At 37.0% G+C, this 26,573-nt stretch overlaps 1 protein-coding gene across 1 annotated transcript in view; it reads right to left on the bottom strand.

Annotated features, from left to right (window-relative positions):
• SP4 (Sp4 transcription factor) overlaps window positions 1-26,573 on the bottom strand; it is a 77,864-nt gene that overhangs the window by 23,802 nt on the left and 27,489 nt on the right. The window contains exons 4-5 of the mRNA XM_040260636.1: window positions 11,217-11,445; window positions 2,390-2,589 (exon numbers count right to left, since the gene is read on the bottom strand). Coding sequence (XP_040116570.1) covers window positions 2,390-2,589; window positions 11,217-11,445 — 429 coding nt within the window. The remainder of the gene's footprint in view (window positions 1-2,389; window positions 2,590-11,216; window positions 11,446-26,573) is intronic.

The following is a 26,573-nucleotide window of genomic DNA, read 5'->3' as shown; positions in this document are numbered from 1 at the left end:
CAGTAATTCTGGCAGAGTATTTTTCTATATAGATATCAATACTGCTATGGGTTTAATTTTTAATCACAATACATTTGTCAATATGAAAGGTGAGGTGGCATTAGAAACCCCAGGGCAATACACTACAGAAAGCTTTTAAAACTTTAATTAAAAGTCTTATTTTTAATATAATGCTAACTCAGTGATTGAGCCATTACACTAAGATTCATCTGTATTACTAACTTGTGTGCATATCAAAATAACAATACTATATTTTAAACTACAATAAAAAATAAATAAAACAAACAAACAAACAAAATAAAAACAAAGAGATCTAACAATCATTATTTCTTCTCTGAGATTATATTCTAATGGTATGGGGAGGGAGGTGGGAGGGGGGTTCAGGATTGGGAACACGTGTACACCCATGGCGGATTCATGTTGATGTATGGCAAAACCAATACAGTATTGTAAAGTAAAATAAAAAAAAAAATATATATATATATATATATAAAATAGAGCCAACTTCTAGCTTACAATGCTTTTGTTAGAATCAAATGACATGATTTTTTTGAAACACCTGATATTCAGTAGCTGATCAATAAATGTCAGTTCCAGTTCCCCTTTCGTCCTTTATGTACCTTGATTCAAGTTAACCATTAACATCTAATTGAAAAAAACCTACGCAAATCATTGCTTTTTTAAATAATTAAAGAGTCCCCAAAATATAAACTATACATGTTCTAAATACAGCACATCACTGTTATATGCCCCAAAAAAGGGAAAACTGCCCAACATGATATCATGACTTAATACAAGCTTCTATTAAAACAGTACAGTATTGCTATAGGAAGAGACAAATAGATAAAACAGAGAATCCAGAAATTGAGCCATTCTTAAATGGAACATCAATATATGAGAGAAATTCCATTATAAATCAATGAAGAACGAACTGAACTATTCAAAAAATGGCTTTCCACATGAAATAAAAATAGAATTATATTTCCTTTTTAGGAAATCATCAAAAACACTCTGGGCTAATAAAAGATCAAACTTATGGAAAGAAAACCTTAAAGCCAGCAAGAAAAAAATGTTTTTAAAAACTTTATGATCTTGGGATATAAGAAAATCTCATAAAAAAAGTAAAAGGGATATATTTACATAGTTATATTTGACTAAATAAAAATGTAAAACTTCCATATGACAAAAGATGGCACCAAGATAATAACTAGCAGTATGTGAAAACCTTTTGCAAAATATAAATCAGTAAGAAAAAGGAAAACAATAAAAAAGAGCAGAAAACAAAAGATAAACGACCAATAAACATATGAAAAGATACTTCATCTCACTATAATCAGGAAGAATACTAATTTAAAAACTCGGAAACCATTTTAGACTAACAAAAAGTTTCAAAGCCTGAAGCTACTGAGTACTGGTGAACATACAGCACAGTGAAAACTGATCAATCCCTAGAATAACAGAGATGGTGATAGCCACTTTGGAGACGCTAGCGTTCATCTAGCAAAATCAAACATATACATTCTCTAAGATCCAGTAATTCTACTTCTTGTACATGTTCACTGTATGTTCAAAGCAGTAAAGTCCGTGACAGCAAAAAACAAACTGGAAGTCATCTAAAGAGTGTGGGGACTGGATTACACAGTGTAGTAAAGTTGTGATACAATGCTACACAGCAGTTAAAAGAAGCAGACATGTATTCAGACCACACGCATGTATGTGTGTTTGATATGAACTTGGATAGATTACAAAACATAAGTGAAATTATGATACAGTAATATATCATTTACATAAAGTTTTACAGAACACACAAAACAGTATTTCATATATATATATATATATATCCATGAACAAAATACGTAAGAGTAAATTCATGGCAGCTGTTGTCTTTGGGAAGTAGGAGGACAAAGATGATGTTAACTTTATATGACTTGTTTTATTAAAAAATAACATGTTAATAGCTGTCAGTTTTGGAAAAGAGTTTAGATAGGTATTTGTCATATGGTTCTTGATACTTCACTCAACTATCTGGATTATAAAAAAACTAATTAAGATCACCAATAAGATGGTAATTCAATTCTCTTTTAATTTAAACTAACAAAAAGTAATATATGTCAGTTCAACACACCAAGAAAAAAAGGAATAAATGGAATACAATTCCAAATGGAATAAATTCCAAGTCCTTTAAATTATGCTGATAAACCTTACAAAAAATAGAAAAAAATATATCTCAGAAATAAGGTAAAAGTTTTGATCTTAAAAATCTTTCATTTAATCACTAAAGTGAATAATCTCTAATTTTTGTATTTTCAATTTCATAGCTCACTATCACTAAAAGTATTATCTAAGCATTGAGAAAAGAAGTAACAAGACCTAAAATAAACCAACTAACCTGTATGAGTTCTTCTATGTCTCTGAAGCTCATCACTCCTTGTAAATCTTTTGCCACAAAACATCCAGTTGCATATAAAAGGTCTTTCTCCAGTATGCCAGCGAAGATGTGCTCGTAGGTGAGATGTTTTGCCATAAACTTTTCCACATCCTTCAATATGACAGATATGCTGTTTCTTTTTTCCTGGTTCATTACTGCCTCTGTCCAAAAAAAAAACAAAACATTAATTACACTTCCAAATGTCATGCTTATAATTAAGGAAAAATAAAAGGGAATTAAGGTTATTAAATGATGCTTTCTAAGTGGGTTTTTAAAATCATGATGTCACAACTACTGTTAAAAATCAGAAAAGTTTCAATTAATGAAAACAGGGCTGTGGAATAAACTCAAAAGTGCAATGAAAACACGTTAATTTTAGAAAATTCTATGTTCTGCCACAGAATTCCTGTTCATTTCCTAGCAGCTTCCTCCCCTGGGAAAAAATCTTCAAGCTTTTCAAGACATGTGAACATTCTTCTCTAAAACAGAAAAATATGGTAATCCTCATTTAAAAGTATAGAGTTTTACTTCCAACAAAAACAGCATGAAGACCTCTATGGACCTAATGCCCAATGAAACAAGTGAAAATGGTAACAAACAAATCAAATACTATTTACAATGTCTAGAAATGGCCCTATGAGTATACAACAAATAAAGAAACATTGATTCACGAAAACCAAATAGAATTTGGTACGAAGAGTGAGAGTCTGTTGTATCTGAACCAACACTCACGCTGTCTCTCCCTCCTCCTTCCACCTGCCTGGATACAGAAACACTACAGACTGGTGCAATCAACAACACTGTTCCCTCTGCTCCTACCTTCCAGTTGGTGGGTTATCACCTCAACACAGGCAGGTCATCAGTATTTCTCTATCTACCTGCTGCTGAGGCTAAGTTTCAGGTGAGTGTGGCTGACAGATGAGGAACAACCTTCTTCCACCCAATTTCAATTCCTGAGACACAGGCTGGACCTAAACACTGAAGTTCAGATTACACTAGACCCAGCTCATATGTAGTTCATAAATCAGAGGTTCCAAGCCTGGCAAGATATAAAATCTAAGGCTACTACTGATCTCCCTGTTTCCAAGTGCTCATCTCCTGGGGCATGGAATGCACAGGGAGAAATGTGCCACTGTCCCACTATCGCAGTTCAACAACCATGACACAGATTTTGGCCAGAAGGAGAGCATACCATAAAACATCAGGATCCAAATCTCTTCCCAAGAAACTGATTTCATTTGCAACTAAGTGTGGAAAGGTCTAAAGATTCTTTTAAAAACAGAATAGACAGGGAGGAAACTAATAGATATGTTGGTGAAGTAAGCTAAACTGCAGACTGTTATGCTGCCAGAAAACACTGAGGAATAGAGGTAGCTGGTAGTAGCCCTACAGGATCAAAATAAATTTCAGATAGAGACCTAATGCTTGCCCTTTTAAACTCTGACTGGATCAGTGTGTGCAGCAATATATGCTTCAGGGCATTATTAAAAACAACAATCAGTGGAGCTGAACAGCTGGGTGTGGTCAGAGAAGGAGACACCCCAAAAGACCCATACCCAAACCACTGTCATTCCAGGGTAACTAAGGAACAATAAGATTCATATTTGAGGGAGGGAGGTTTACAAGAATAATTCAGCTAGTCACTAAAGAAACAATCAAACAACAATAACAAGCCAGGGGCAGGAGGAGGACAGAGGGCAATACTAAAAGTTGCTACAATATATTATTTCAACTTTAAGTTTCCAACAAAAATTATGAGACTCCAAAAGTCACAAAGAAGGAAAACATGACCTGTACATGAGCAAAAAAGCAGGCAAAAGAAAGTGCCTGTGAGAGACACCAAATTTAATAAGACTTCAAAGTAGCCATTATGAATATGTTCAAAGAAGTAAAGGATATTACGATTAAAGCAGAAAAGCAAGGTATAATGACAATTTCACATCAAACAGAGAATATCAATAAAGAGCTAGAAATTATTTTTTAAAGAACCAATGAGAAATTCTTGAGATAAAAGGTAAAACTGAAATGAAAAATTCACAAGAGGGACTCAAAAGAAGGAAGAAATAGTGAAACTGAAGGCAGTTCACAGGAATTATGTAATCAATTCGAAAAGCAGACAAGAGACAGAACAAAGAATAAACAATGTCAGAGAAATGAGGAACACCAACATACCAATGAGAATACCAGGAGGAGAGAAGAGGGAAAAGGCGAACAGGTGATGAAGCAGAAAAAATACTCAAAGAAATAACAGCTGAAAACTTATGAAAAACATTAATCTATACTTTTAGGAAGCTCAACAAACTGCAGGTAGGATAAAGGTAGCGATCTACAAATATTGTACACTAAAAGCACTGAAACCTGAAGACAAGGACAAAATCTTGAACAGCAAGAAAGGTTAAATGCTGGCTTCTCAGCAGAAACAATGCAAGTCAGAAGATAGTGAGAAAACAGTCAAAGTATGAAAAACAAACACACATAAAACCAGAAAGCCTCAAATGAGAATTCTATATCCAGCAAAGTTATCTTTCAAAAATGAAGGTGAAATAAAGATATTCCCAGATAAACCAAAAACTAAGAGAATTTGTTGCCAACAGACTTGCTTTGCAAGAAATATTAAAAGAAATTCCTTAAGCTGAAAGCAAGTGAAACCAGAAAGTAATTCAAACATATATAAAGAAACAAAAGTGCTCTAGCAAAGGTAATTATGTAATTATAAAGGATAGTAAGTATTTCTTCTCACTTGATTTAAAAAGCAATTTTATAAAACAGTATGTATAAAATGTATTGTCAAGCCTATAGAGAAACGCAACATACATATGCAACACAGTTGCCAAACACAGCACAAAGGAGGTGGGTGGGAGCAAAGCCATATTGAACTATAAGGAAATGACCTCAAATTCAAGGGAATAAATAAAGAGAACCAGAAATGATAAAGTTAACACAGCAAAAGCAATATATACATGCTCATTTTTCTCCACTTCTTTAAGAGATAAATTTATATAAAGCAATAATTATAACAATGTATTGTAGACTATGTAACACTTGCAATATCTATGTATAATAAAAATACCACAAAGAGAAGCAGAGATCTACATAGGGGGAAAACTTCTATAACTCACTGGAATTAAGTTACTATAAATCTTAAACTGACTATGATAAATTAAGCTATACATGGTAAGGCCTACAGCAACCATTAATGACATGTAAGTACAATGAAAAAAATCATTAATGAAATTAAAATGCTGTATTACAAATTAAGATGATATATTATTAATTTAATTCAAAAGAAAGCAGTAAAGGAGGGATAAAGGATATGAGACAGAAAACAAAATGTAAAATGGCAGGCATAAATTTATTATATCAATAATAATATAAAATGTGAATGGATTATATATATATTCATCAAAAGGTAGGTTCTGTCAGATTACATTTAAAACAATACAAGAGCTATTATGCAATGTCTCTAGCTGACACACTTTACACTCAAAGATACAAAAATACAAAGAAATTGAAGGTAAAAAGGTGGAAAAGGTCTCATGCAAACAAACACCACAAGAAAGCCAGAGTGACTATACTAATATTAGACAAAATTAGCTTTAAAACAAAAGACGCTATTAGAAATAGAGAAATTTCTTAAGGATAAATGAGTCAATCCATTAGGAAGGTATAATAATTATAAACATACATTTACTTAAACAATAGAAACAAGAGAGGGCCAAAAGAGAAGTAAAAATGGACAGAAAATGAAAGGAGAAACAGATAATTCAATGCTAATAATTCCAAGTTTCAATTATCTTCAATATTTCCACAAAACAACCAGGAAGAAAATCAGTAAGGAAGTAAAAGACCTGAATAACACTATAAATGAATTAGATCTAACAGACATCCACAGAACACTTCATCCAACAGAAGCACTCTTCTCAAGTGCACATGGAATAAATACTCTTCATGATAGATCATACACTACGATGTGAAACAAATTTCAATAAATTAAAAAAGACAGAAATAACAAAATTTTCTGATCACAATGAACTGAAACAAGAAATCACTTATAGGAGTAAACTGGGAAGTTCATACATACCTGGAAATTAAACAACATACTCCTAAATAATCAGTAGGTCAAGGAAAAAATCAAAAGACACTGAGATGAAGGAAAACAAAAACACAACATACCAAAACTTGGGCCATACACATAAACTGATGCTCAGAGGGAAACTTATAGCTGTAAATACCTATATTTAAAAAGATCTTACCTCAAGCATGTCAGAATGGCTATCATCCAAAAGACAATAACAAATAACAAATGTGGAGAAAAAAGGAGCTTTCATGCACTGTTGTTGGGAATGTAAATTTGTATAGCTGTGATGGAAAACAGTGTGGATACTCCTCAAAAACTTAAAAATAGAATGACCCTAAGCCCTGGAATGCCACTCCTAGGTATTTAACCAAAGAGAATGAAACACTAATTAGAAAAGATACAAACACCCTATGTTAACTGTATCATTATTCACAACAGCCAAGATACAGAAGCCACCACAACGCCCACCAATAGATGAGTGGATAAAATCTATATATATATATATGAATATGTGTATACACACACACAATATAATATTACTCAGTCATCAAAAGGAATGAAATCTTGCCATTTGTGACAATCCAGATGGACCTCGGTGGTACCACGCTAAATGAAACAAGTCAGAAAAAGACAAATACTGAATGCTTTTACTTATATGAGGAATCAAAAAAAGTAAACAAATTAACAAACATAACAAAATAGAAACATAGTTATAGAGAACAAAGGGGTGGCTGCCAGAGTGGGAGAGGGGAAAATGAGGCAAGGGAGACTGAGAGGCACAAGCTTCCAGTTAAAAAAGTAAATGAGTCAAGGGGATGGAATACTCAATGTGAGGAATATGGTCAATAGCTATGCAATAATTTTGTACAGTGATATATCATAGAATTGTGATTATTGTGAAACGTACAGAAATTGTTCGGTCGCTAAGCCTCATCTGGCTCTCTGTAACCCTATGGACTATGCACACCAGGCTTCCCTGTCCTTCACCATTACCAGGAATTTACTCAAACTCATGTCCACTGAATTAGTGATGTCATCCAACCATCTCCTCCTCTGTCGCCCTCTTCTCTTCCTACCCTCAATTTTTCCCAGCACCAGGGTCTTTTCCAGTGAGTCAGCTCTTCACATCAGGTGGCCAAAGTATTGGTGCACCAGCATCAATCCTTTCAATGAATATTCAGGGTTGATTAACTTTAGGATTGAATGGTCTAATCTCCTTGCAGTCCAAGGCACAACCACAGTTAGAAAGCATCAATTCTTCGGCACTCAGACTTCTTTATGGTCCAACTCTCATATCCAAACATGACTACATGAAAAACCATAGCTTTGACTATACAGGCCTTGATTCACTCTATTGTAAAACAGGAACATATAGTGTTGTAGGTCAATTATACCTCAAAAGCAAACAAACTCACAGAAAAAAAGAGATCAAATTTGTGGTTATCAGAGGATGGGGAAATGGATTAAAGCAGTCAGAAGGTATAAACTACCAGTTCTAAGATAACTAAGTACACTAGGATGTAATACATGATAAATATAATTAACACTGCTACATGTTATATATGAAAATTGTTAAGACAGTAAATCCTAAGACTCCTCATTGCAAGGAAATTTTTTTTCCTATTTAATTTTACAGCTATACAAGATGATGTTCACTCAACTTATTATGATAACCTTTTCATGACATATTAAGCCTATTATTATGCTGTACACTTTATATTTACACAGTGCTGTATGTCAATTATATCTCAGCAAAACTGGAAGGAAAAAAGATCATAAATAACCTAACTTTTCATCTTAAGACAATGAAAACAGCAAATTAAATCTAAAATAAAGCAAGCAGAAGAAAGAAAATAATAAAGAAAAGAGCTGAAACTAATGAATTAGAGAATAAAGAAAAAATGAATGGAACCAAAAGCTAATTCTTTGAAAAGGTCAAGTAAACTTACAGCTTTTAGGGGGACTAACAAAGAAAAAGAGAGAGAGAGAGAGAAGACTCAAATTACTAGAATCAGAAATGAAAAAGGGAACATCACTACCAACCTCACAGAAATAAAAAGATTATATGGGAATACCAAGAACAATTGTATGCCAATTACTTAAAAAGTAGCAGATGAACAAGTTCTTAGAAATATACAAAGTACCAAGCTGACTCAAGAACAAGATACAATTCAAAACAAGTAAACAGGATGAATTAGCAGTCAAAAAAAAGTATTCACAAGAAAAGCCCAGGATCAGTGAGCTTCACAGGTTCATAAACACTTTTAAAAATTAATACCAGTTCTTCACACTCTTTCAAAAAAAATCAAATGGAGAGAAGACTTCCCAATGAATATCCTTCCAATAAATATCTGGGGTTGACTTCATGTCAATCCCCAAGGAAATCAACTCTGAATATTCAATGGAAGGACTGATGCTGAAGCTGAAGCTCCAAAACTTTGGCCATCTGATGCAAAAAGCTGACTTTTGAAAAGACCCTGATGCTGGGAAAGACTGAAGGCAAAAGGAGAAGACGGCAGCAGAGGATGATCTCTGTTGAGATACTATCACCAGTTCAATGGACATGAATTTGAGCAAACTCCAGGAGATAGTGAAGGACAGAGGAGTCTGGCATGCTGCAGTTCACAGGGTCGCAGAGTCAGACATGACTTAGTGACTGAACACCACCACAAAGTCTTTCAAAAAATGTTCTGGACAAGAAAACTTTCCAACTCATTCCAAGAAGCCAATAATACCCTTGCCAAAACCAAAGAAATTATAAGAAAACCATAAACTGATATCACTCATGGACATGGATGTAAAAATCCCCAACAAAATAGTGAAAAACCAAATCCAGGAACATATAAACAGAATTACATAGCATGACTAAGTTGTATTTATCCTGTAAATGCAAAAGTACTTTAACATCTGACAATCAGTTAATGTAATACAATATACTGATATAATAAACAAAACTACATGACCATCTCAACAGATGAAGAAAAGCATCTGACACAATCATAAATGCTTTCATACTGGGTGAGCTGGAAGACTCATATGCCCAAATGTTAAAAGTTACCACAAAGCCAAAGTCATCAACACAACGTGGTATTGGTATAGAGACAGACATACAGATCACTGAAATAGAACTGAGTCTAGAAATAAATCTATATGTCTGTGATCAACTGATTTTTGACAAGGGTGCCAAAACTACTCAATGAATGAGGAAGGAATAGTTTTCTAACAAATGGTGTTAGATGAACCCTTACCTCACATCATTTACAAAAATTAACCCCCAAGTGGACAAAAGACCTAAATGTAACAACGAAAACTATAAAACTCTCATAGGAAAACATCAGATTTGAGACATCAGATATGGCAATGGATTCTTAGATATGACACCAAAAGCAGAAGCATCCAAAAACAAGACTGGACTTCACAATTAAACACTTTTCTGCTTCAAAGGATACTAAAAAAAAAAGTGAAAAGACAACTCACAGACTGAAAAAAAAATTATTTCAAATCATATCTCTGATAAGGAACCTGTATCAAGAATATATAAAGAACTATTCATACTATAATTCAATAACAAAAACACACATAATTAAAATGAATGTGAGATCTTAATAGGTAATTCTCTGAGGAAGACACACAAATGGCCAACAGTACACACACAAAAGCATACTCTACATTATTTGTCATCATGGAAATGCAAATCAAAAACAAAAACTTGTGTAAGTATTTGCATGCGTGCATGCTTAGTTGCCAAGTTGCGTCTGATTCTTTGTGGCCCCATGGACTGTAGCCAGCCAGGATTCTCTGTCCAAGGGATTTTCCAGGCAAGAATACTGGAGTGGGATGCCATTTCATAACTCCAGGGGATCTTCCTGACCCAAGGATCACACCTGTGTCTCCTGTACTGCAGGCAGATTCTTTACAGCTGCTCAGCCATTGAGGAAGCCCATACATAACATATGTAAGAATATTTATAGCAGCATAACAGCCAACAGATGGAAAAATTCCAGTCCACCAACTGATGAATGGATAGGTAAAATCCTGTTTTATCTATAAAATGGAATATTTTGTTCAGTAAAAAGAATGAAATACAGACATATGCAATAGCACAGATAAACTTTGAAAACATACAAAGTGGATGAAATCAGTCACAAAAACCACATATTATGTGCTTCCCTTTACTTGAATGTCTAGAATAGGCAAAACTGTAGACAGAAATTAGTTCAGTGGTTGCCTTGAGCTGGGAGGGATGAGGGAGTGATGGCTAAAAAATACAGAATTTGTTGTCAGGGGAATAAAATTGTTCTAAAATTGTGGTGATGGATGTACAACTCTGTGAATACATTAAAAACCATTGAAATGTACAGCTTAAATGAGTGGATCATATGGTATGTAAGTTTTATATCAATATAGTTGTTTTAAAATTTTACAAAATAAATGAAAAAAGAAAACCATTAAGACAAAGTATAAGATACATGGTAAAGAACCACTGAAATCCCATTCCTAGAATAGCTCTATTCAATCCCTTTCATAACAATATTATATCTCAGCTCTTGGGTTATAAAGCTAGTGATGTTCCAACAGTCAAAGCACTCAGCCAATGGCTTGGTTCTAACTAGCATCCTATGTGCCTTCATTACATGTAACTGTTCATTACATCTTAGTTATTATTACACTAGTCTCCACGGAGTTGGGTGGTGGCAACAGACCATTTACCTTCCTTCTCCTTCCCTACAATTAGGACAGGAACAGGCAACTCTTCGAAGCCTCTTGCCAGGCTGCACTTCTTGATCAGAAGCCTGCTGGCCTTGCTGCAAATGCACTTGTGTGAGTTGGTCAGGACTAACAGCACCTATCGTTGCATTAGCAATTCCTCCAACTGCTACAGTTACAGGAGCTATGGTAGCTTGCTGGACTTTCACTCCATCTTGTCCTTGCTGCTGACCTAAAAATGAGAGGGGGAAAAAGAGTATTACAATGTTTTACATTCCTAAAAAAAGGATTAAAAAGATTTCCATATGGACACTTAAAAACTATGATATTTATTTTAACAGATAATCTGTGTCAAGTACAAAAGCAAAAGTGTTAATGATTTATACTATGTCAATCCCCCTAAAATATAATATTCTAACCTTAGCAGCTCAGGCTGCCTCTATATCTGGTTGATGGGACCATACATAAGTCATTAAATCCTCTTGTGGCTTAATTTCTCCATCTATAAAATGAAGACTAATAATCCTTGCAACTTACCTACCTCACAATTGTTATGAGGATCTATGAGACACTATTTAAGATCAATGGATGAAAGATGTTACATAAATAGAAAGTATTATTATTACCATTTTCACAGTCAGCAACATACCTCATTCACTCCATGAAATCACAAGAGTAAAAAGTAACTGAACAAAGGATTTAGTTTTATGGACATTTCTCACTCCTAAATACTTTAAATTAAGCAAACAACTCTTTATTGATGAGTCTTTTTATTAAGTAGCTATTAACTAAATGCAAAACCATGCATGATTATTAGATTCTGTCACTAAAACCACAGATTTTTCTCTGGTGCTCAAACAAACTGAGCTCATTCCCTTCTTAGGGCCTTTGCACACACTCTTCAGTCTGGGCCAAGATGCCTCTGCACCCAGATCTTTGCACAACTGACTCCTTAGTAACAGTCTGATCATAGTTCAAATCTCTCCTCTTTAGAAAATGCTATTCCTGACCACAACATCTAAAATAGCTTGACCTCAGTCTGTTTCTGTTTCATCATCAAGTTTTGTCTTATTTAAATTATCATGTCTTTTTATTATTTTTTCTGTCTTCACCTCACTCCTGGATGTTACAGGTCACGGGAACAGAAATCCTGCCTGTTATGTTCACTAATGTATCCTCAGATGTAGAACAGAGCCCAACACACAGCAGCCAGTCAACTGTTGTTCAGTCCCCGAGTTGTGTCTGACTCTTTGCGACCCCATGGACTGCAGCACGCCAGGCCTCTCTGTCCCTGACCATCTCCCCGAGTTTGCCCAGGTTCCTGTCCATTCCATCAGTGATGCCATCCAGCCATCTCATCCTCTGTCGTCCCCTTCTACTGCCCTCAATCTTTCCCAGCATCAGGGACTTTTCCAATAAGTCAGCTATTTGCATCAGATGACCAAAATACTGGTCAATTTAACATAAGCCACTCAATAACATAAGCTTAATGAAGAACATTTTAAAAGAAGAAAACATTTTAATGCCATTCTGATCATATCACTTCCATGCTCAATAAAACTTTCATTTATTCCCCACTGACCAGTCTTCCATTCAAAGGACTTTACCACAGGGACTTGGCTCCAGACTCACTAATTTCCTCCTAATGGCCAAATCCAAAGTGCATTGTCTCAATGCATGCAAGTAAGACTGCACTGCTGCACATTACACCACTGAGCACGCCATCCTTAAAACTTGGCTGTTGGAGCTAAGTCCCTACATCTTCAGAAGCTTGTCCTCTGTTAGCTCTCCCTATCAGCACTTAAACCTAAACTGACATCACATTCTTAACAGATTTACCTACACTCCTTTATTCCTCACTGCCCATTCTCTTCTAACTACTGAAATTAGGTGTCTGACCCATCACTCTGCTAAAATGATGATGGAACGAACAATTTCTCTGACGGTAAACCCCAAGTACTCTTCCCTTTGTTCTTATTTCACCACTGGAGCACCTGCAGCTGCTAATCCCACCCTCTTCTTGAAATGCTCTCCTCATGCTTCTCTGATTCTACTCACCACTGGTGTTCCTCCGACTTCTCTAACAATTCCCACATAATTCCAACTTCTCATTCTAACTTGCTCCTCTGGTTACTCACCCACTTTCATAATTTTTACTACTATCTATAAGCTAATGTCTCCCAAAACTGTACATTTATAATCAAATACCTCTCATGAGTATCATAATCTTCTTGTTATCTGCCAAGGAACATTTCCACCCAGATTTTTCACAGGCAATCTTTCTAGGAATGAGACAGGTTATCCCACAAAAATGGTGGTCCAATCTACCATTTTCTCTTGCTTGATTATTACAACAGCTTCCTAATTGCTCTCCTTATCACCACTGTCCTCTATAAGTGCATTCTTAACACAGTTTCCAGAACCATTCATTGTAATAGGAATACTCTGTAATAGTCAAAAAGAATGAAAGCAATCTTTATGTACTAACCCAAATAAACCTCTAAAATATATAGCTGAATTAAAGGAAGTTACTTGATTTTTACATTCAGGTCAGTTCAGTTGCTCAGTCGTGTCCGACTCTTTATTTCCTATACTGATTTTTACACTCACAAATAAATTGGAAAAAGTCTGAAAGGATATATAACAAATTGATTAAGAGTGCTTTCTTCTAAAAGGGCATCTGAGATTGGAGTGTAGTTAGCAGGAGTGCTGGTCTTACCTAAACTAGATACACTTTTTTTTAAACAAAGAAAATGTTACCATATATTACTAACATACTAAAGACTAATTTTAAAAGGAAAAATCCTGCTAATAATTAACAGACACAGTCTGGAACTTCATTATTGCTTTCATCTGCATTTATTTGATTCCCAATAGAACTGAACATGTTTTTCAAATACATATTGGACATCTGAATATCCTTTCTGAATTGTGTGTTCCTATCCTTTGCCGTTTATCTACTATGGCTTAGTTTTTTTCCTTTTGTGTAGCTTCTTAATAAAGGAGCCTCTTTGTTTTGCTTAAAATATTTTCTATGATGTATAAATTTTAATCACACGCAGTAAAAACAAAGGACTTAAGGCTTGGTCAAGCCTTGTGAAGTCAGCTATAAATGACATTTTAAAAAACACTGATGCCTTCACAACAGTTAAACACAATGGGAACACATGGGGGAAAGTAGAAATGGTAAAAGACGAGGTACAACCTTATTGCCCATTTCTTTGGACTGTACTGATTTGATTCTTTTAGTATTTCATACCATCCCTTTGAGGGAAAGAGGACAGAAAATATCTTTGTTTTATAAATGAGAGTATAATCTAATTGGTCCTTATTTCTTCTTAGGGGAAAAATAATGTCAACTTTTTTTTTTTTACAGTGAGTGATAGGTAACATTACTGTGTAGGTAAAATAGACCTATACTTTTGAAAAATAAAAGAAGTCCCAAATACTTTATCTGTAAAAAAAATTAACCCAACTACCAATACACTGAAAATGATCTATTTAATAGTTCAGTTCAGTTCAGTCGCTCAGTCATGTCCGACTCTTTGCAACCCCATGAATCGCAGCACGCCAGGCCTCCCTGTTCATCACCATCTCCCGGAGTTCACTCAGACTCATGTCCATCGAATCCGTGATGCCATCCAGCCATCTCATCCTCTGTCGTCCCCTTCTCCTCCTGCCCCCAATCCCTCCCAGCATCAGTCTTTTCCAATGAGTCAACACTTCACATGAGGTGGCCAAAGTACTGGAGTTTCAGCTTTAGCATCATTCCTTCCAAAGAAATCCCAGGGCTGATCTCCTTCAGAATGGACTGGTTGGATCTCCTTGCAGTCCAAGGGACTCTCAAGAGTCTCCTCCAACACCACAGTTCAAAAGCATCAATTCTTTGGCCCTCAGCCTTCTTCAGAGTCCAACTCTCACATCCATACATGACCACAGGAAAAACCATAGCCTTCACTAGACGGACCTTAGTCGGCAAAGTAACGTCTCTGCTTTTGAATATACTATCTAGGTTGGTCATAACTTTTCTTCCAAGGAGTAAGCGTCTTTTAATTTCATGGCTGCAGTCACCATCGGCAGTGATTTGGGAGCCCAAAAAATAAAGTCTGACACTGTTTCCACTGTTTTCCCCATCTATTTCCCATGAAGTGATGGGACCGGATGCCATGATCTTCGTTTTCTGAATGTTGAGCTTTAAGCCAACTTTTTCACTCTCCTCTTTCACTTTCATCAAGAGGCTTTTTAGTTCCTCTTCACTTTCTGCCATAAGGGTGGTGTCACCTGCATATCTGAGGTTACTGATATTTCTCCTGGCAATCTTGATTCCAGCTTGTGTTTCTTCCAGTCCAGCGTGTCATGATGCACTCTGCATATAAGTTAAATAAGCAGGGTGACAATATACAGCCTTCATGTACTCCTTTTCCTATTTGGAACCAGTCTGTTGTTCCATGTCCAGTTCTAACTGTTGCTTCCTGACCCACATACAGATTTCTCAAGAGGCAGGTTAGGTGGTCAGGGCGGCGGCAGAGAGGAGCTACCCTGCGTCCAAGGTCAGGGGCAGCCAGGAGGAGACACCCCGCATCCGAGGTCAGGGGCAGCCAGGAGGAGACACCCCGCGTCCGAGGTCAGGGGCGGCCGGGAGAAGCCACCTCACACCCGAGGCCAGGGGCGGTGACCCTGAGGAGCCACCCTGAGCTCGAGGCCAAGGGCGGCAGCTGGGAGAACCCACCCACGCCCGAGGCCAGGGCCTGAGGCTGGGAGGAGCAGTGGCTGCCCAGGCGCAGGAGGGCCTAGAGGAGCTATCCCATGTTGAAGGTCAGGAACGGCGGCAGTAAGGAGATACCCCTCGTCCAAGGTAAGGAGCAGAGGCTGTGCTTTGCTAGAGCAGCCGTGAAGAGATACCCCATGCCCAAGGTAAGAGAAACCCAAGTAAGATGGTAGGTGTTGCAAGAGGGCATCAGAGGGCAGACACACTGAAACCATACTCACAGAAAACTAGTCAATCTAATCACACTAGGACCACAGCCTTGTCTAACTCAATGAAACTAAGCCATGCCCAAGGGGCAACCCAAGACGGGTGGGTCATGGTGGAGAGGTCTGACAGAGCCTGGTCCACTGGAGAAGGGAATGGCAAGCCTCTTCAGTATTCTTGTCTATTTAATAGTAGTCAATAATAATTTAATAATAATGAAGAAGCAGGTTCAAAATACTATTCTAAGTACATGTGTCTCATAACTATGTTTTTACACATAGTCTAGGATATAAGATTATCTACTAGAATTGATCAGGAAAAATAAAAATTGTTGACTTCTGTACTATAAAACTTGCTGTGGAGGGCTAGATGGACTTCTTACTGTTCTGAATAACTTCAGAAAGTTTCTTAAATCAGCCTATTTGGGCTTATTTTCTCTACAAATTAAACTTACAGTCCGTCTAAACAAAAGCCTCTGAAGGAAAGGTGTGTCTCCTTACATTGATGCAAATAATTTTCAGCCACTACACTCTGAAACAGGGTTTATTATAATAAAACAGACAAGAAGGCTGTGCATTCCCAAACATAAAAAGATAACCAGGTATGTCTATGGTTGAGGAGGTGGGGTAGAGATGGAGAAAAGAAATGGGAAGTGACTGCTAATGTGTCACGGGTTTCTTTATGAGGTTATGAAAATGTCTAAAATTATATCACGGTGATGGATGCAATTCTTTGAATACACATACTAAAAGCCACTGAATGTAAACTTTAGATGCCTGTACTATACGATATATGAATCAAACATCAATAAAGCTGTTTAAAAATTAAAAATTCTACTATTGTTGGTTTTAAGTCTGTTTAAACTAGTTGATTCTCACTTGGGGGTATTTTTATCTTACAGGGGATATTTGGTAATGTCAAAAGATATTTTTAGGTGTCTCTCCCATCAGGAAGCTTCCACATGCCTCTTATCCATCAGAGGGCAGAATGAAAACCACAATCACAGAAAACTAACTAAACTGATCACAGCCTTGTCTAACTCAATAGAACTATGAGCCATGCCATGTAGGGCCATCCAAGACAGACGGGTCATGGTGGAGAGTTCTGACAAAACGTGGTCCACTGGAAAAGGGAATGGCAAACCACTTCAGTATTCTTGCCTTGCAAACCCCATGAATAGTATGAAAAGGCAAAAAGATATGACACTGAAAGATGAAGGTCGGAAGGTGCCCAATATGCTACTGGAGAAGAGTGGAGAAATAATTCCAGAAAGAATGAAGAGACGGAGCCAAAGTGAAAACAACACCCAGTTGTGGATGTGATTGGTGATGGAAGTTAATTCCAGTGCAGTAAAGAACAATACTGCTTAGGAACCTGGAGTGTTACATCCATGAATCAAGGTAAATTGGAAGTGGTCAAATAGGAGATGGCAAGAGAGAACATTGACATTCTAGGAATCAGTAAACTAAAATGGATTGGAACGGGCAAATTTAACTCAGATGACCATTATATCTACTACTGTGGGCAAGGATCCCTTAGAATAAATGGAGTAGTCCTCACAGTCAATAAGAGTTTGAAATGCAGTAATTGGGTACAATCTCAAAAATAACAGAACAATCTCTGTTGGTTTCCAATAGTATCACAGTAATCCAAGTCTATGCCCCAACCACTAATGCCAAAGAGGCTGAAGTGGTTGAAGGGTTCTATGATGACCTACAAGACCTTATGGAATTAACACCAAAAAAAGATGTCCTTTTCGTCACAGGGGACTGGAATGCAAAAGTAGGAAGTCAAGAGCTCATAACTGGAGTAATAGGCATGTTTGACCTTGGAGTACAAAATGAAGCAGGGCAAACGCTAACAAGAGTTTTGCCAAGAGCAAAAAAGTTATGACCAACCTATAGAGCATATTAAAAAGCAGAGACATTACTTTGTCAACAAAGGTCTATCTAGTCAAGGCTATGGTTTTTCCAGTGGTCAAGTATGGATATGAGAGTTGGACTATAAAGAAAGCTGAGCGCCAAAGAATTAATGCTTTTGAACTGTGGTATTGGAGAAGACTCTTGAGAGTCCCTTGGACTGCAAGGAGATGAAACCAGTCCATCCTAAAGGAGATCAGTCCTGGGTGTTCACTGGAAGGACTGATGTTGAAGGTGAAACTCCAGTACTCTGACCACCTGATGCGAAGAGCTGACTCATTTGAAAAGACCCTGATGCTGGGAAAGATTGAGGGCAGGAGGAGAAGGGGATGACAGAGGATGAGATGGTTGGATGGCATCACCGACTCAAGGGACATGGGTTTGGGTAAACTCTGGGAGTTGGTGATGGACATGGAGGCCTGGCATACTGGGGTTCATGGGGTGACAAAGAGTTGGACACATAAGTGACTGAATTGAATTGACACCAGGAAAAGAAGATGAAGAGTATTCTAGTAACTGGAAAGATTTCTCTCTTAGCGTATACTCAAAACAAAACAAAACAGTATTTGAGTTTTTAAATCAGTCCTGTGAATCCTAAGTTTACACATCAATTTCTCTAGAATCAGAACCTGAAAACCCTCCTGAAATTACAAAGCTATAAGCTAAGTCATAGATCTATTTTTCTATCAAAGAACACTTTAGGAAGCCCTACCCTGAAAGAGGAAAATTACTACACCATCTTCAATAAGTATATATACATACTTCAGTAATTCATTAATAATAAGTACATTTCTCTTTAAATATTAGTTATTTCTATGTATCCTGTCCCTTATCTAGACTAACAGGGCCACTCTTTCAACTCCTTGTCTGTATAAGGAAAAGTTTATGCTGTAGAAACCCTTCCCAGTAAGCAAGCAACTGACCCCAGAAGGAATGGAGTATTTTCTTTAAACAGAATCTATTTCTTTAAGAAAAATTCTCATTTTCCCTCATTCCACTCATTCTTTTTTGAACAATACTAACTTAAGAGGGTGGTGGAAAAAGTCAAAGGAAAACTGGACTACTTCTATATGGAATGTTAATAGTTTTTGAAGATGTAAAACTTTTTTCAGTTCTTCAGAGGTAACAGAGTCACTACAGGTAGGCCTGAACTGATAGGATCTCTATCACAAACTTTATCCCACATTAGGCTCTCACCTCCTGAAAACAAAACGTATTAGTCTTAATAACCTGAAAAATCTGCAACTGGAAACCTTTGAGGACAGGAAAAAGAGTGCACAATCAAATCTGAGTTTCGGGAAAACTCTGTAATGTCAAGTATGTGACAGAGAAGCTAGAGGCAGACAAGCCAGTTAAGAAGAACCTACTTTACCTTCTAGATGATGAACACAGAAAGAACTCAATATAAGAAAAATAATTATAAAATATAAAACATATAAAAATATATATACAAAATATTAAAAAATATAAAATATTTAAAAAATAGTAACAAAAAATGGTTGTTATCATTTAGTGAAAACTCTCCTGTGCTCTAAAGTGATAGTCGCTCAGTTGTGTCTGACTCTTTGCAACCCCATGGGCTGTATGGAGCCCGCCAGACTCCTCCAACCATGGGATTCTCCAGGCAAGAATACTGGAGTGGGTTGCCATTTCCTTCTCCAGGGGGTCTTCCCGACCCAGGGATCGAACGCAGGTCTCCCACAATGTAGACAGACGCTTTACCAACTGAGCCACCAGGGAAGCCTAAGGACTGTGCTCTCTCTAAGCACTGTGCAACCAGTTTATATTTATTATCTCATTAAAGTAACATGATTATTACCATTTTACAGATGTGGACATCATATCCAGAAAAACACTTGATTGGCATCTAGGTAGTAAAACCAAAATGTGAATCAATGTCTGTCTAATTCCAAAGTTCAGGCATAAAGCTACAAACCTTAGTGATTTTAGCCACACTACATCACTACAAACTCTGGCTAAGATTAAGTCGGTCCTTAAGAATCCTGGTCTGGGTCACAAGGAAGAGAATGAGCCCATCAACTGAGATAAAGGAATCAAGGAGGGAAGCAGGTCAGGAAAGGAAAATCAGTTCTATGCTCAAGGTATCTCCTACAAGCAGAACCTCAGCTCCAACTCTGTCATCAATTAGAACTGCTTTATGTCCAAGTCAAGTTCCATATGCTTCTTCTCTCATTGGTTAACCTGCCATTTTCAGTCCCCAAATTGTGAACTTCAACCTCATCCTCACCTTGTTTTCTAGTAATCTGACTGGAAAAAACACTGGAAAATTCAGCAACCTTTTCTGGCTTCATTTGGCATCCTTTGCCAATTATCTCTTGCCTCTTCAAACCTGTCATGTCCGTTGGTTATTCCTGTCAGAAATACCTCTGAAAACAATCTGGTGTTTTCTACTGCCTCAGAAATCCTATCTCTTCTCTCTCTCCAGGCTTTTTCTCTCCACTAGTTCTATGTTCCTATTGAACCAATCTCCTTGAAATCAGATTAGTCTCCTCCCATCCAAGTCCATAGTGTGCAACCTAAAATGTGTATTTGACCACAGTATTCTTCTTAAGGTCCCCTGAAAGCTCCTCCAGCTTTTAAATGCTGTATCATGACAAGGGAAGAATCTCCATGTCCTGGAATTTGCCACCATGACTACTGCACATAAACTCTTGGTATGAACACATAAAAACCACCTGTGGTTTCCTGGTCACATGACTCTGACCTTTTGCCTGGAATATCCTTTCTTTGCTAACCTGGCTACTTTCTTGTCATCCTATATCACTTCCTTGAGAAACATTTCTTGCAAATTCTCTCACTGGATTATACAGTACATTATCTGCAGGGGATGCTCCACAGTAAGAAAAGATACTGCGAGGAGGAGCCCAAGCACTGCAACGAACAGTAGCCCCTGCTCACCGCCATTAAAAGCACGAGCAGCAAGGAAGACCTAGCACAGCCAAATAAGAAAGGTAAAAAAAAGTTTCAAGCACGAAACCCAATGAACTTATATCAACACTCACTCTCCAAGTCACCTTTTCAATATTCAACATTCTGAGATTCCTCTTAGTTGCTGACATACAATCTTGTCCTCTTCCTATCTCCCTGACTGATCTCACTTCTCGACTCAACTTTCTTCTTTGTCCCCAGAAGACTGAGTGTAACCCTAAGGCTAGTTCTCATCCTACTGCACTTCAAACTCAAAACTGGTTCCCTCATCAATCTCACATATTGCCATAACTTCAACTACCATCTCTATGTAGAAGACTCTCCCCAAATCCAGAATGACAACTATAATCCCTCTTCTCAGATCCAATCTCCAAATATAAACTGGACATCTCCAATGGAATACTGTACTTTAACAAGCTTAACAAATAACAAAACTCAAGTTCATCACTTTGTTTTTCTCAATGTCACTTTCTTTTAATGGTGCAATCATTTTCATGGTCAACTGGGCTCAAATTCTCAAGAATTACCTTAAACTTATTATTTATTCTCTATATTCATGTATTACATCCTGTCAATTGTTCTCTTCAAGTCTCTTGAATCACATTTTACACCCAAGTTCAGATTTTCCATCACTGATATCAGAACTGCCTATATGGTCCCAAAATTGGCTTTCCTGTTTTTCCAATGTCTGCTAGATAATAAAACTAAAATAACTTCATAAATGAAACTTCCTCTATCCCTCCAAAAATTAACACATTCACACACTGTTTAGGTGACTTGTCCCCAGTCTTTGGTCTGACATTCTCAGTCTATACCAACCTTGCCAAGTGCACCTTCTACCATTTTCCTCAAAATCTTCACTAAGAAACTTTACCAATTCTTTCTTAAACAGGTAAATCACATTTCCGCTTCTTCTCTTCTGCCCCGGCTGTTTCTTTGGCCAATAATGCATTCCTTCATACCTCACACTTTTGGGAGAACTTTCCCTTGCTTCAAAAAACAGTTCAAGCTTCCTCGGCTTCAGTTCAGTTCAGTCGCTCAGTCATGTCTGACTCTTTGTGACCCATGGACTGCAGTACACCAGGCCTCCCTGTCTTCATCAACTTCCGGAGTTTACCCAAACTCATATCCATTAAGTTGGTGATGCCATCCAATCATCTCATCCTCTGTTGTCCCCTTCTCCTCCTGCCTTCAATCTTTCCCAGCATCAGGGTTTTTTCCAATCAGTCAGCTCTTCGCATCAGGTGGCCAAAGTACTGGAGTTTCAGCTTCAACATCAGTCCTTCCAATGAACATTCAGGACTGATTTCTTTTAGGATGGACTGGTTGGATCTCCTTGCAGTCCAAGGGACTCTCAAGAGTCTTCTCCAACGCCACAGTTTGAAAGCATCAATTCTCTGGTGCTCAGCTTTCTTTATAGTCCAACTCTCACATCCATACATGACCACTGGAAAAGCCATAGCTTTGACTAGACAGATCTTTATTGGCAAAGTAATGTCTCTGCTTTTTAATACGCTGTCTAGGTTGGTCATAGCTTTTCTTCCAAGGAGAAAGTGTCTTTTAATTTCATGGCTACAGCCACCATCCACAGTGATTTTGGAGTCCAAAAAAATAAAGTTTGCCACTGTTTCCCCATCTATTTCCCATGAAGTGATGGAACCAGATGCCATGATCCTGCTTTTCTGAATGTTGAGCTTTAAGCCAACTTTTTCACTCTCCTCTTTCATTTTCATCAAGAGGCTCTTTAGTTCCTCTTCACTTTCTGCCATAAGGGTGGTGTCATCTGCATATCTGAGGTTACTGATATTTCTCCTGGCAACCTTGATTCCAGCTTGTGCTTCATCCAGCCCAGCGTTTCTCTGCACATAAGTTAAATAAGCAGGGTGACAATAAACAGCCTTGACGTACTTCTTTTCCTATTTGGAACCAGTCTGTTGTTCCATGTCCAGTTCTAACTGTTGCTTCCTGACCTGCATACAGATTTCTCAAGAGGCAGATCAGGTGGTCTGGTATTCCCATCTCTTTCAGAATTTCCCACAGTTTGTGGTGATCCACACAGTCAAAGGCTTTGGCAGTCAATAAAGCAGAAAGAGATGTTTTTCTGGAACTCTCTTGCTTTTTAGATGATCCAGCAGATGTTGGCAATTTATCTCTGGTTCCTCTGCCTTTTCTAAAACCAGCTTGAACATCTGGAAGTTCCCAGTTCACGTATTGCTGAAGCCTGGCTTGGAGAACTTTGAGCATTACTTTACTAGCATGTGAGATGAGTGCAATTGTGCAGTAGTTTGAGCATTCTTTGCCTTTCTTTGGAATTGGAATGAAAACTGACCTTTTCCAGTCCTGTGGCCACTGCTGAGTTTCCCAGATTTGCTGGCATATTGAGTGCAGCACTTTCACAACATCATCTTCTAGTATTTGAAACAGTTCAACTGGAATTCCATCACCTCCACTAGTTTTCATAGTGAGGCTTAATAAGGCCCACTTGACTTCACATTCCAGGATGTCTGGCTCTAGGTGAGTGATAAAACCATCGAGATTATCTGGGTCATGAAGATCTTTTTTGTACAGTTCTTCTATGTATTCTTGTCACCTCTTCTTAATATCTTCTGCTTCTGTTAGGTCCATACCATTTCTGTCCTTTATTGCGTCCATCTTTGCATGAAAAATTCCCTTGAAAAGCCTTTATTTCCATCTTGTCTCTCAGTGACATCCTCAAACTTTTAATTTCAATTTAACTACCTCTTATCATTTAGCTTAATTTTACTATGTGCCACTATTTATTATTTCTATGCACCATCTATAATTTTAATAAATATTCTGTCTCCTCATAGAACAGAAGGTTTTTTGAAGGCAGGGACTATGTCTTATACCACCTTTGATGTTCTAGGAAATTAGCCCTGTGCCTACACTTAGTAATCACACAAAAAATATGTAGTTGAGAGATGATAATAAGAAAAAGAGCAATCAGCAACCAGGAATGCTAACAACTCAGTGATAGGAAATAGGAGAAAAAAGTTATCTGATTTGAGAGTGGAGAACATGTGCAAAGGCAATCACGGAATCAGGCATTAGTGCACTGGCATCCGAAAACAGCAAAATTTTCTAACAATGATCATCAAAGTATGGAATTTTTCTGTTTTACAGGCAGTTCATCCAAACAAACAATAAACAGGTATTAATAAAATATAGGGTTTAGATTTTAATTATTTTTCCCCACCAATGATATTTATTTTAATAAAATATGGTATGTCAAAGCAAACTAGCCTGTGTAGGTTGGTGTGGATTCCTAAAACTTTAGAATGGCAAGTCTTTAAAAAAAAATTTTTTTTTTCTTTATTTGGCTGCAAGGAGTCTTAGTTGTGGCAAGGGAGATACAGTTCTTGGACCCATGAATTGAACCTGAGGCCCCTGTAAGGGGAGCATGGAGTCTTAGCCATTGGACTACTAGGAAAGTCCCTTGAATGAGAGCCTTAAATGCACTGAAGTTTACAGTTGATCTGTCGAGGCTGGGAAATACAGAAGTGGCACTCAGCGCTAGCAGGGTACAGTATGCTCTGTCAGTTCTTAGGCTCCTGGCTTAAAATAGTTGAGCAGTTCAGGGCCAAAAGAGGCTAGGCCAACACTGTTAGACTGTCATGAATCAGCCTAATCCCATATAGACAGCTATTCTAAGATTCATCTCTAATAGGAAACTGAGCAACCAGGAAAGACTAGCTTTCTACTTCCAAGTGTACATAAACCTGCCACAGCTTCTCTAAAACCATAGAGCGGATCATTCTAACCAAGTAACAACCATCCTACGTCCTCTGAAATGTAATCCAGCCCCATCTTCAGTTGAGGGCAATTCTGTACTAGTTACCTCTTTTCACTTCCAATTAAGATGTGACAAATATGAGCACACCTTCAGAGGAGTAGGGGGAGAATTTTTAAAACTATATTGACTTTCTTGAACTGAAATAACATTTGGCATATTTGTGAGGGAATTAGAACATAGGCAAAGAAAAGGTTCTGTTCACTTACGAAAATTCAGAGTATGATTAACTTAAAAACTCATTTACAGAAATAAACCTTAAAAGACAGAACTGTTTGCTCATTTGATGGAAGAGACTAACTTAAATAATTTAAAGATGTGTGCAGACAAGGAAATGAATGAGCTCCACTGTAAAATTATAATCAAAGCCTAATTCTTAACAAATGATTTCTATGTTTCCTCTTCAAAATAGTTCTAAGAATTAAGTTTATATTGTCCTTTTAATTTCTTCACCACAATAAAGCTCCAAAAGGCCATGCATGAATTTACAAGATACCTGTATTTCATTTAAATATTCACAGCTAAGGTGCATCAAGATGATTTCTACACTTAACCATGATATACAGGAATAACTATGAAATAAATTATATAAAGTTAAAGAAAGAACTAATTTTAAAAAACCCAGTGGATCACATTCATATTCCTATCCCCTTTGTCACATTAGGGAGTTTAATTATTATTTTCTATTTCTACTTTGCCGTCTCTTGGAAAAATTCAATGTACTTTATCAGCTTGGGCAGACAATGATCTATTCATTACTAAGGAATACTGCCTGCTTACCTCTGATTTTGAAAAGGAAAGGAACATGCAAGTGTTCTTATTTCTAGACCTAGTAAATCCTCTAAAAACAAAGACAGCTTGGAAATAAAACCATATTTAGTTATATTCTTCCAAAGACTACTAGTAGTTTTGTATTGATTAAAATTTTTAGTTTTACTTAATAAACAAAGAATTATGAGTGATTTTAATATCCTAAACAACAAAGCGTAAAATTTGGCCAGATTTATCTTATCTGGACTATGGCTGTCCAACGTTTATCTAACATTTCAGTACAAAAAAGAACTATAATGCTAAAACACACAAAAAAACTGTTTAAGGTAACTTTTATTAGCAATTACAATAAATACAAAAACTCAATATAGAATGTCATTAAATAAAATCAAAAGATTTTACAGCAATACAGAATATTGAGATTTTCATACTACATGACATAATAAAGTATTTTATTCAGTTAACAAAAAAGGCAAAACATTCTAACAGGTGAAATCCAAAGTTTCTCTATGCTTATTTTTATTACAGTTAAAATGAATATCAGTCCTTGAAACAGTTGACAAATTTTGAAAAATGACCACGTACTATATAAAAAACAGAATCAAGTATTTTAAATACAATTTAGAAAAAAAACAGAGCTGCATCTACTGAGTCAAATATTTATTAAGTACCAACTATCAGCAGGGGCTTCCTTGGTGGCTCAATGGTAAAGAATCTGTCTGCAAAGCAGAAGATCTGGGTTTGATCCTTGGGTCAGGAAGATCCCTTAGAGAAGGAAATGGCTACCTGCTCCAATATTCTTGCCTGGAAAATCACATGGACAGAGAAGCCCGGCAGGCAACAGTTCTTGGGAGTTGCAAAGAGTCAGTCGGATACTACTGAGCAACTAACAAGTGGACATCTCAGGCTGTAACTATATACAAGGCACTGTCTATGCA

Source organism: Oryx dammah, unplaced genomic scaffold, assembly GCF_014754425.2.
Source record: "Oryx dammah isolate SB20612 unplaced genomic scaffold, SCBI_Odam_1.1 HiC_scaffold_18, whole genome shotgun sequence".
In the NCBI taxonomy this organism is placed as follows: Eukaryota; Metazoa; Chordata; class Mammalia; order Artiodactyla; family Bovidae; genus Oryx; species Oryx dammah.
Note: the sequence above shows the minus strand (reverse complement) of the source record. Positions and strands in the feature narration are given on the sequence as shown.